The sequence below is a fragment of the Arctopsyche grandis genome, chromosome 4, assembly GCF_051622035.1.
Source record: "Arctopsyche grandis isolate Sample6627 chromosome 4, ASM5162203v2, whole genome shotgun sequence".
NCBI lineage: Eukaryota > Metazoa > Arthropoda > Insecta > Trichoptera > Hydropsychidae > Arctopsyche > Arctopsyche grandis.
In genome coordinates, this window is record NC_135358.1 from 30,092,524 (window position 1) to 30,104,796 (window position 12,273).

General features: G+C 30.1%; 1 protein-coding gene across 3 annotated transcripts in view; it reads right to left on the reverse strand.

Annotated features, from left to right (window-relative positions):
* Positions 1-649: 649 nt before the first annotated feature.
* LOC143911033 (rab11 family-interacting protein 3-like) overlaps positions 650-12,273 on the reverse strand; it is a 73,146-nt gene continuing 61,522 nt past the window's right edge. For 2 of the 3 annotated variants that reach the window (XM_077429744.1, XM_077429746.1), the window contains 7 exons: positions 4,485-4,619; positions 4,254-4,406; positions 4,034-4,167; positions 3,679-3,884; positions 3,460-3,590; positions 3,136-3,180; positions 650-2,610 (listed from right to left, as the gene is read on the reverse strand). In XM_077429744.1, coding sequence (XP_077285870.1) covers positions 2,482-2,610; positions 3,136-3,180; positions 3,460-3,590; positions 3,679-3,884; positions 4,034-4,167; positions 4,254-4,406; positions 4,485-4,619 — 933 coding nt within the window. In that variant the 3' untranslated portion in view covers positions 650-2,481. The remainder of the gene's footprint in view (positions 2,611-3,135; positions 3,181-3,459; positions 3,591-3,678; positions 3,885-4,033; positions 4,168-4,253; positions 4,407-4,484; positions 4,620-12,273) is intronic. The other variant, XM_077429745.1, reaches the window with a different exon arrangement.

Below are 12,273 nucleotides of genomic sequence, written 5' to 3' on the forward strand. Positions count from 1 at the left end.
AAATAGTATCCCATTTATTACATTATAATAGTAATATGACTTTTTTAATGTAAAATCAATTGACAAGATTTTGAAATAACTGTAGGTACGTTTTAATAATTGTGAATATAAAAAATACACAACGAGGCGGTTTTAAGAGAATTGCTTTTCATTTGGAGTTCCTTTCCTGACATTCCTTCATCATTATACAAAAACTAGTGTTAAGGTATTAAATAATTAAAAGAAATGTGTCGGTTCTGTGTTAGACCCTCGTGCGGTCGTATTTTTATCAAATACCTTTTAAATATGTATATTTAATTTAATATTTATATTTAATTGCTTAGTATGAAAAAAATGGTAAAAACTACCTACCTATCTGCATGTAAACAATAGAAAAATAAATAAATTTTCAATAGATGGTGGTAAATTCTCTACCAAGAGGAAACTTTGGTAGCAAATAGTATATACATACATATATAGAAGTTTTTTCTTTTGATATTGTATTCGTATATATCTACGTTTTGGCAGTGGTTTAGCTGTGACGTACATATGTATGTCGAATTGAAACGACTATTATAGTACAGCGAGCGTTATCTCAGATAGACAGACAGACAGACGGAATAGCGATAGTTTATATATTTATATTACATATATAAAGACATCATCATTTGTAATCGAAATGTATTATATTTGTTACTAATTGTATAATATTATAGTAAATTCACAAGTTAATACTTGTGTCGTGCATATTTATATTTAATTGTTTAGTATGAAAAAAAATGGTAAAAACTACTTACCTACCTACATAAATAATAATAAATAATATAAAATACCAATAGAAAAATTAATTAAACAAATTTTCAATAGATGGCGCTAAATACCCAGAATCTAATTTGCCTGGATAACACATTGGTAGCAAACAGTATATATAAAATTTTATTCTTCATCCGTTATGATGTTCGTATTATATTCGTAAGTTTTGTTGGGAGTGTTTTAACTGTGACGTACATACATATGTCAAATCGAAACGACTATTATAGTACGGCGAGCGTTATCTTACACAGACACAGAATAGCGATATTATATACATATATATATGATGATAAATATATAAATAAAACTGAAAAGATTGACTAAAAAAATAGATTTATTATAATTTCATATTAAATTCGAATACATTAAGATGAATAAACTACCAATTACAAAATCATTTCTGAATATTCAGTATTAATCGTATCACATTCATAAAAAAAAAGTATTCTAATTAGAAAATTGCTGCACATAAATAATTTACAAATACATTCATCAATATTTTAACATCATACATACATTGTATATTACATATTTTTAAGAAGCAGTCTTTCATCTAACTACAAAATATATCTATGAAAAGATTTCAAGTATATTTACAGTAATTATTTATTAGGCACGTTTTCCATAACAATCAATGCTTTCGGAAACAGTTTATGACAAAATATATATTTACAAATAATTATTAATAAAAAAAAAATTAAATGAAATTTGTATATTTAGAAAAAATCGAAACACAAAATTTTATTGGTGTTACTAAAATTGTTATAATATTTAATAAAATATTATAATTTCATTTCGAACTCAATATTTACCTATTTTCATTATCGTTCAAAGTCAAATATTATTATATCCAGATGAACTATGAGAATATAAAATGACAAATAAGCAATTTTATTCTGAACTCTAAAACAATTACTTCAGTCTAATACCTAAATCAATTCAAAATTATGCTGCTTAATTTTGATCGACATCAAAAATTTTCATTTTTTCTCGACATACGAATAAATTATTCGAGGAATATGTTTTTTTGTATATTATAAATACAATACATCACATTTTACATTACAAAATTAATACTATTGTAGTATAAATACGCCTATTTGGACGGCATATAATTTGCAAAAATAATTAGGTACGTATCAGAATCTATAGAAGTCTGAAATTAAATAATTTCATTTTTAATTGGAAATTTAAAAGACCATAAAACACTAATCAACAACAATTTACCGCTTTTTAGTGCAAAATATTTAATAAAATAAGTGCACGAGATATTATAGGTATGTACATATATTGAACTGTTTCATTTCCATTTGCTTCTATGATTTTCACTTAAGACAATAAATAAATATATGAATTCTATAAAAGCGTTATTTTTATCAATATTATTTGCATATATAATATATGAAATTATTTAAAAATTTTATAAAAATTAATAAATTAGTGGCATAAAATCACATATAAAAATTTTCAACTTGTATACATTTTAAATCTAGCTCATCATTTTACAGCAATGACGTCCAGATGACACGTTTCTTTAAATTACTTTCATTAAGTTTGGCAGAATGTACATATACGTACATATACATATATAACTTCACCATTTAAATGATTTTATCTACATACAATAATAAAATTTTCACAATAGTGCAATATTCATTGGTGTGTCATGAATTTTAAACCGTTTTTCTATCACGACGACGACTTATGCTTGACTTCTAGTAAGTGCGGATAATTTTCAACTATAGAAAGCAAAATTCCATCAATATAGCACCTCAACTGTCCGTTAATTTCTTGCTGCTCCTTCAAAGCTTTCTGAATCTATAAAAAAGACGTCAATCTTATTACAAAGCATTAAAATGATTGAAAATACCAATCAAGTGATAGAAAATATTGATAAAAAGTATTAATAATAATGAGTTAGTGGTGGATAGATAATAATATAATTAAATTCATATCTTGAATATACATATAACTGTTATCTAAAATATTGAAATGATAATTCATGGAAAATATTTCCAAGAAATGAAACAACACCATCACCAAACCACTATCAGTGTGTACAATTTAATCGCATGCTTTTTAAAATTAAAATTATTCAAGTGAGATCTCCAAAGGCACATGATTTAATTGTAGAAATCGATACATTGATTAGTGCATCATGCATCCTTGGAAATCTCATCTTTCACCGGTCAAGCTCTTAGCATTAAAATACGAACAGGAAACAGGATCTCTTGACCAGTGAGTTAGGAGGTGAAGAGATAGTGCGTTAAATAAAACTTCACATCAACTTATGTTATGCCCGTTAAAAAACCATGCAAACCATGTGTTTCGATTATATCATACCTCCTCATAGTTTGTGCGGAATTCGTCATGTGCATAACCATCAAACTGCAAAAATATAAATAAAAAGCTGGCTAATTCACTCGGCACATTACACCATCAGCACTAAATTAAGATAAGCGACTAACATGGATACGTTCGACATATTTTGTCTACCATACATGTATGTATAACGGATTGTTAAAATTTAAATAACGATATGCGCACCGACATATGGTCACCTTATATGAACAATTCGATGTATTGTACTGGTACATCATATAATTATTTTATGGTTAAGTTTGATACGTGATAATTCAATTTAATATACTTAAACAATGTACGCACTTGATCGTTGGACATTTCTGTGAGTTCGGCAGCGAGACTGCTCTGAAGCGGTGGACCGAGAAGAGACCGTCCAGTTTCCAGACCTTTGTTCAACATTTGCGCTTGAAGTTCTTCGTGTGCTTCTAGCAATTCTGAAATAGTGATTCGAAGATTTAATATAAAGTAAATGAGAGAGGTTTAAGAAGCAATATTTTCAATGCCACCAATATGTTCAATTACCTTTATTCTCTTGTCTTAATCTAGTCAAGTCTTGGTGTAGTTCTTCTAGTCGTAATAAGTGTGGTGAAACTGGTTCATCCCAACCATTACCGTCAACATTATCACCATCTCTTCTTTCATGCACAGCTAATTCCCTTCGTAGAGATTCTAATTCACGTTGTAATTCGCAAACTATGTCTGTTGCAGATTCATGAGAATCTTTCTCCCTGAAAACACACATATTTATACTTTTACAATTCACATTTATAATAAGAATTAGGAATCCTTGGATCAGTGATAACAGTGATAATTTTTAAGATTTTTACTAATCTTCTACAAATCTTACTATAAATTATTAAACTAAAATATTCCTTACTTTCTGCATAAATCTTTGGTATGTTGTAATTGCTCAGTAAGACTAGCAATAGTATCCTGTGCATCTCGCAGCCGTTGAGCTTCAGCTTCAGCACCTAACCTCAAACCTTCAGAGATTCCTCTAAGCCTTCCAATCTAAAAAAATAATTCCACATAACACATTTAACTCCAAAAACATCACTTTATTATATTAAATATAACGAAAAATCAACAATTTATACCTCTTGCTTATGATTACCGGCTTCAGCTTCAGCCGCACTTAATCTCATACTCAAATTTTCTATCTGAGAATCCCTATCCCTTTCAATTCGAATAATAGTTTCTCGATTTCGCCTCTGCTCGTCCAATATTCTATCTTCACACTTGATTTCAAGCTAAAAAATGATCAATATTATTATTAAGTAAAGCAATATTTGACAATAAACAAACCGTTTCACATATTCAACACATACATCTCTAACTTGTTCTTCCAAAAAAAGCACTCTGGCCTGCAGAACAGCATTTTCAGATTTGGCACGAGTGTATCGATCATCCGTAGTACTTTGAGTATCGGCCAACGAAGTCACTTGTTGCTGAAGCAATTGAACCTGTCAACAACAAAACAATTTGTTATAATTGGAACTTTTTTAAAAAGCTACACTAGAATCTAATTTTAATCTGTATATGTACATCCTGGGCAGAGCCGACCCAAAGCACGGGCTGCACGGGCGACCACCTGGGGCTCAGCCCCATGGGGCGCCAACCCCGGTCCTAGTTAGTTTTAAGAAAAATTGATATATAAAATGTAAAAATATTTTGAATAAAAAAATTCGAAGAATTTTCAAAGCAAAAGACTTTTAATACTTTTTCATCAATTTTGAGTATTTAAACTTCAAACACAATAATTGTCCATATTATGCAATTCTTCCACCTTCACGATCGAGCTCAAATCGGACACTACATTACTACTTTCAATGTCTAAAAAGAACTTGAATGTTTTTGACGAATATTGTCAACGAATTTGGCACCCCGAAGCAGAATAGACTTGGATGATTTGTTAACTTCGCTTACAGAGGTTCAACAACTTAACCAATAGATCATCTGACAGGAAATTTTTCAGTCACTGACACGAGCTGGCTTTAATCAGCTGGAATTTTAATATAATTCATCTGCTTTTCATATATTCTAGGACTATCCTTTGATCTAGGAGGTGATCTTTGATTTAAACTTGATTTAAATTACGAGCTGACATTTTTTAAATTTCAAATACCTTCATTCATGGATTTGATTTAGGTTTCACCACTTTTTTGTTGAAAAAAATGCCATACGATGAATAATTTTTAAATGTGATTGAATGTAATATTCTGATAGCTAAGTATCATTTTACAAAATTAAATCGTTTGACCGCCTTACTACTACTTATACATGAGAATACAATAAAAATAATAATTATCTTGAAATTTTTGTTACGGGGAAAAATGGGAGATGGTATAATTTATAAACAATTTTGATGTTTATATTTTATTTCCCAAAAGAAGCAGTTTGTGTTAACGAGTTCTATGCAGACATGTTTTGAGATGCATGATGCAAGTCTCGATTACAAATTACTATTTACAGATACAGGTTACCAGTTCGGCAGTTTAATCACAAGTTTATGGTATGGTAGTTAAACACAAGTAACTATGTAGGTAGTTACTTGTTAAATAATGTAATCACAAGTGAGGTTCAATAGATCTAACATGAGTATTTATACAAAAAGAATGATATGTTTTAACCAATGACAGTATTTTGGTAAAACAACAAAGTGATTAGGATATAAGCAGCATCCGCGTGTAAGACAGTTTAAGTATTTGATTTATGTATCCTTTGAGAGTATCGAGACATCATTGAGTAGATACACATAATTAATCATACAGATAAAAAGTGATAATAATATTTGAGGGTTACATGTGTCGTGAGACAAAATGCAGCTATAGCAGTAAAGATTATTAAAAATAATACTTTGGATTTCAACGGGTCATTGACTGTATCGTCTTATATAAAAATTGTATTAGAAACTCGTATAAATTATAGTAGATAAAAGTTAAGTGCGTATACAGAATTGAACAGAATATGTAACTGTAGAGTCTGGTAGCAACAAAGATATTGAAAGTCTCATAAATAATGAGAGATATGTAGGTCTAAGAGAAAATATTAATAATGTTAAAAATGAAGAGTACGTTCAAGCAGTTAAGATTAGACAACACTTGAGGTAAAAGAGTACTATACATTAATACATACATAGGTTTTAAGATCATACCACATAACAAGCTAAATTCACAAATTTCTTCGTGGTATAATATACGGGTCTATCTCACGGGCCCGAATGTGAAACGCCCGAAAACGCAAATATCGGAAGGCAAAGATCAAAAATCGAAAGATCTTAAGTCGAAAGATCAAAAAAAAAGGGTGCATGGTAAACGGTACATACTCACGTACATACTAACTTAATTTGCGCGAGCAGGATACAACAGGAACAAGAGGAACAGGCTTTTCCTCCCGTATTCTGCGCGCGCACATTAATACGGGAGGAAAAGCCTGTTCCTCTTGTTCCTGTTGTATCCTGCTCGCGCAAATTAAGTGAGTATGTTCCGTTTACCATGCACCCTTTTTTTTGATCTTTCGACTTAAGATCTTTCGATTTTCGATCTTTACCTTCCGATATTTGCGTTTTCGGGCGTTTCACATTCGGGCCCGTCACGGAGACCGATAACCAATATACATATGTACATATTATGAATTTTGGTTATATTTAGCTAATGAGTTCACTTATCAATTAAAGTGTTAATTTTAAGGTATTAACTGTCTTATTATTTCCCACACTGTATGTATGTTTGTATGTATATACGTAGCACGGTAGAACTATTTAGTTCCAGATATTTCTTGAGAAGCTCTTTTATCTCATTGATGATAAGAATTTGTTTTGGCGTGGTACAGTCGAGTTAACAATTGATTTCCTAGACCCCCACAGCTCATTGTAGTCGCGGGCCACAGATTGAATCCCAATTGAGCTGGTGGTTGTGAGCCCATTGTTCCGTGGTCTATTTGCGCCATAATAGATAAGATGACATAATCGCTTGCAGAAAAACAGAACTGCCGCTATAATATAATTTAGCGGAAAACGAACGCACGTCCTTGAATCGAGTTTGGGTGTTTCGAAAATAAAACGACACACATCTTCTTGGCGGGAGAGCCAACTGGCTTTGAAGTAGAAATAAAAGGAAAATCGCCATTGAGTCACCCTCGTGGATGTGGGTTAGCGAAATTCGAACTTCCCCTTGAAAAAAATACACACAACTTACATTTAATTGGATAAAACTCTGGTTAGACATGAATGGAATTAGGAAATTTGTTCATTTTGCAAGATTTCATTTAACAAAAACGCAAAAACCAATTCTCACGGTAGTTGATATCTTTAAATCTATTACACTAACACACAATTTTAAAAGAATTTTTATAAAAATTCTAATCTCAACAGTAAAAATTCGAATTCAGACTTAATTTAACTATACCATAGTCCAAACAAAATGGAATATATATGTATATATATATATATATATATATATATATATATATATATATATATATATATATATATATATATATATATATATATATATATATATATATATATATATATAATTAATAGGTACGTACGTATGAGTGGTGAAAGATGCTATAATATTAACCAATTAAACAAGCACCAAATGCGGAAACTTGATTAAATTTCATGGTCAAAAATCGAAACTTTTCATGGTTAATCAAATACATATTTATTGTTTATATCAAATTCACTTTTTTTTAAAACATCCGTATATGCACTGGTGAAATTCAATTCGTTATATTCACATTAAAATTTTAACAAAATGTTTCTAATATAAACAGCCCAGAAAATACAAAATAGTCCCAACAGGACAGAATATATACAATATGTACCTACATATATTGTATATGTCGAAACGAGTCAAAATAGACTAAATTTGTATATAATAAAAAAGTTTATTGTTGTTATAATCTACCAATATATAATTTTAAAACAATCTTTTAGGGGGGTTCTGCAAAGCTAGCTCGTCGATGCTTTTCTTTTCAATAAATACATCATAAAATACGTATTTTCATATTGATTTTATAAAAATGTCTACTTCCATTTCCTACAAACATTTTTTGATCGGTCTATTAATATTTAATAGAAACTACGCCCATTTTTCGCATGTTCACATTAAAAAAAAAGCCACAAGATTCCTTATAAGCACGTACACGTTTTTATCCACTACGCAGATTATACAATAAAAGCCTATATATCAATGTACATTCATATAATACTAAAAATATTCCGTATCCGGTAAATTGCTCGAAATTCAATTCACTCGAAAAAGGAACAAAGTTATGAATTTGGTATTTATCTACATATCAATTTTTTTTTTTTTTTTAATTTTTTTATAAAATTAGCAAATATTTCTTTGTTAAAATAAATAAATTATAAAAAATAGCCTTTGTCATAAATTTTTCCTTCGATTAATTAACATTCACGGAACTAATATATCGAGCAATTCATTTCGAACAATTTACCCAGAACTAAAATATTTATATATGTATGTATGTATATGTACATACAAATAATATGCACCTCAAATATAATTATCCTCCTTATACTTTAGAAGTGTTGTACCCGTTGAAATATCATCGCATGAGTGTTGGCATATTAAGTTATTAAATAAAAAAAATTAAAAGATATGTGTTGGTCCTGTGTTCGATCCACACGCGGTTAAATTTTTTTCAAATAACTTTTAAATATATTTAATTTAATATTTATATTTAATTATTTAATATGAAAAAAGTGGTAAAAACTACCTATGTACCTACCTACATACATACAAACAATATAAAACACCAATAGAGAAATTAATAAAATTAATTAATTAATTAAATAAATTATCAATAGATGGCGGTAGATGCTGAGAGACTAAGCGCCATCTATTAGCCTAGAGGAAACATTGGTATATATGTATAAGAGGTTTTTTTTTTGTTATTATATACGTACGTTTTGTTGGCATTGTTTAATTTGTGACGTACATACATATGTATGTCGAATCAAAACGACTATTATAGTACGGCGAGCGTTATCTCAGATACACGGACAGACACACAGAACAGCGATATTACATATATATGTGACGATATGATGATTCGACTCGCGAAATCACCTTTTTTTACTTTTGAAGGACGGAGCGTCGAGATCGAACGAGTGTCCCAAACTGGGGTCGAGTAAGACCCCAGTATTTTTAATCAAAATACAGTTTTTCTCAATACAAATGGGTTCAATATATATATATTATTAATCATTTTATACATCAACATAAAAAAGTTTTAGTCCTATAGCATGTTTTTGACTATTTTTGTATTAAAAAATAACAACAAGCATCAACACGCAAACGCACATAGGTAAGGCCAACAGGCGACTGCATGACTCAATAGCCACGCACCAAAAGCGATGAAAACAATAGTTTACGAAAATATAGCTGTCCCTTTCTCTCGCATTGATTCATCGATCAACAAGAATATGCAAGCGAACGGTCAAAACATGACATCGATTACCGCCTTTAAATCATACTTTGGAACGTAGAAATGTATAAATGTATTTTTTTTACGATGTACCCCTTTTCTAAATCATACAAAATCTATTAAAATAAATTTCTTGTAGTTCATTCTAGGAATAGAATAAATATAGGGTTTATACATAGCTTTGAAAACCACATAGTTATTAGGAAAAACGTAAAAATTGGGCCACTTGCATACCCCGCTTCGGTGAGGGAGGGTTAAATCAAGATAATCATTCAGATTTATAATCGTTCTTATACATTCTATAATAGATAAAAGCCTGATTAGAAATACGAACATTGTAGATAATAGAACATTTTTCCAACAATGAAACCAAATCTGATTAATATTCACATGTTGTATAAGTAACAAGTATTCATACGTAACTTCCTGCACGAATAATATTAAAATAATAAGAAGTTGTAATTTTACACAATGCTTTCACGAGCTTATGTTAATTAACTTGTCAACTGTACCTGCAACTTTCACGATTGTAATTTTCATCAGAATCGATTCTTCGACGAGAGCGCAAGGAGAATTATCAAAAACGGCTTTCACATTAAAATCCCATAGAATTCGACGTACTTCATTGAACAATTTCAACGCTCAATTGACCGAATTGCAGTTGAGCCACATAGTTGTTTTAATTGGACGTATTTCTCATCGTTTTAATTCGAAGGTCTTCACATTGTTTAACCTTTGGTTTAAAACGCACCAGAAAAAATACGCACTTTCGGAGCGAGCACCCCAAAGTGCATTATTTTTCACACGAATGCAATTCATCACCGTTGATGATATCGTTCAGTGAAGTCGTACAATTACTTCTCATTATTACGAAAGTGAAAACTGACACAATCATTACACTTATCGCATTGAAAATAATTAATTACCTTAGCGTGTTATTATATTATACTTTACATTCGACACACGTTAATTCAATAAAATAAATAAAAAACTACCACAGTCGCTGAATGAATCAATTAACAAACACTTATGTACTAGAAATTACTGATAAGAGTTGTATTTCCCAAATACTATTAAATGAAAATTTATGTTTTATGATTCAGAAATTAACGCACATTTCATGGAATGTTATGATTAATTGTAGAGGAAACTACGCAATATTTCCTGTCTGTGGTTTCATATTATATTTGGATTAATGTCTACATTTCAACAGGGACACCATTTCAGTTTTTTTTTGGGGGGGGGGGGCAGGCAAAAATTGGTCAAATTGAATATCAAAATAAAAAAGGAAAATATAGTTTTCAAACACTTTATTGTGTTATAAAATATGAAAAAATAAGCTTATTTTTGAAAACTTACGAGTTGATAATGTTTTGGTCAAAACGCAATTTTATTAAATAACTAAAAGTATTTTGGACCAAATTCGTCACACATGAAGATTAATAAATCCATCTCATTCGTTGTTTTTTTGTGAAAGATTGTCCGCAAATAAAAATACGAGAAATAAAATCTGTTGTGATTAAAGCGATTCAATAAAATATATTAACTTAAAACCTTAAATACGGACTTTCGGAAAAATAAAGTTTCTGAGATAAAATAAAGTAGGGAGGACCTTTCTAACAATTCGCTCCATGGGATGAACAATTTCCAAGAATTTTAACCAAAGTATACCATTCAAAAAACAAAATATACTTGCTTCGAAATCATAAAACCGTAGGTTTTTTAATATACAATAGGTTTTATATACATCACCAACTACCAAATACTGAACTGAAAAAAGGATCAAGTTTTATCAATATTTAATTGGCTACTAGAAGAAGCTTTAGATTAACTTAACCCTCCCTCACTGAAGTGGGGTATGCAAGTGCCCAAATTATTACGTTTTTCGTAATAAATATGTGGTTTCCAAATCTATGTATACACCCTATATTTCTTGTATTCCTAGAATGAACTACAAGAAATCTATTTTAATAGATTTTTTATGATTTAGAAAAGGGGTAAAAAAATACTTTTATACATTTCTACGTTCCAAAGTATGATTTAAAGGCGGTAGCGATAAGTCATGTTTTTGACCGTTCGCTTGCATATTCTTGTTGATCGATGAATCAATGCGAGAGAAAGAGACAGCTATATTTTCGTAAGCTATTGTTTTCGTCGCTTTTGGCGCGTGGCTAAAATACAAAAATAGTCAAAAACATGCTATAGGACTAAAACTTTTTTATGTTGATATATAAAATGATTAATAAGATATATATTGAACCCATTTGTATTGAGAAAAGCTGTATTTTGATAAAAAAAAATACTGGGGTCTTACTCGACGCCCCGTCCTTCAAAGGTTAAATCAATTCAAGGAGTTTCAAGATTATTCCCTCTTTATGCAAATATGGTTGTGGTATCACGTGACATGGCTATTGCGAAAAGAAGCCGCGATTAAACAAAGGTTGGGAGCCCGGGTTTTAAAGTTTAAAGCACTCTGTACCCAATTTTAAATATAAACCAATACTATATGTATATACATATATGTGATATGTACATATGAAGACAGGAAACAGCTCGTGAAAGCAATGAAAGCATATGGTGTTCATGTGGTACTCGCATAAACACATTAAAACTAGCGCTGGAAAACGAACGAATTCTATGTAATAATTGGAAGCGATCGTT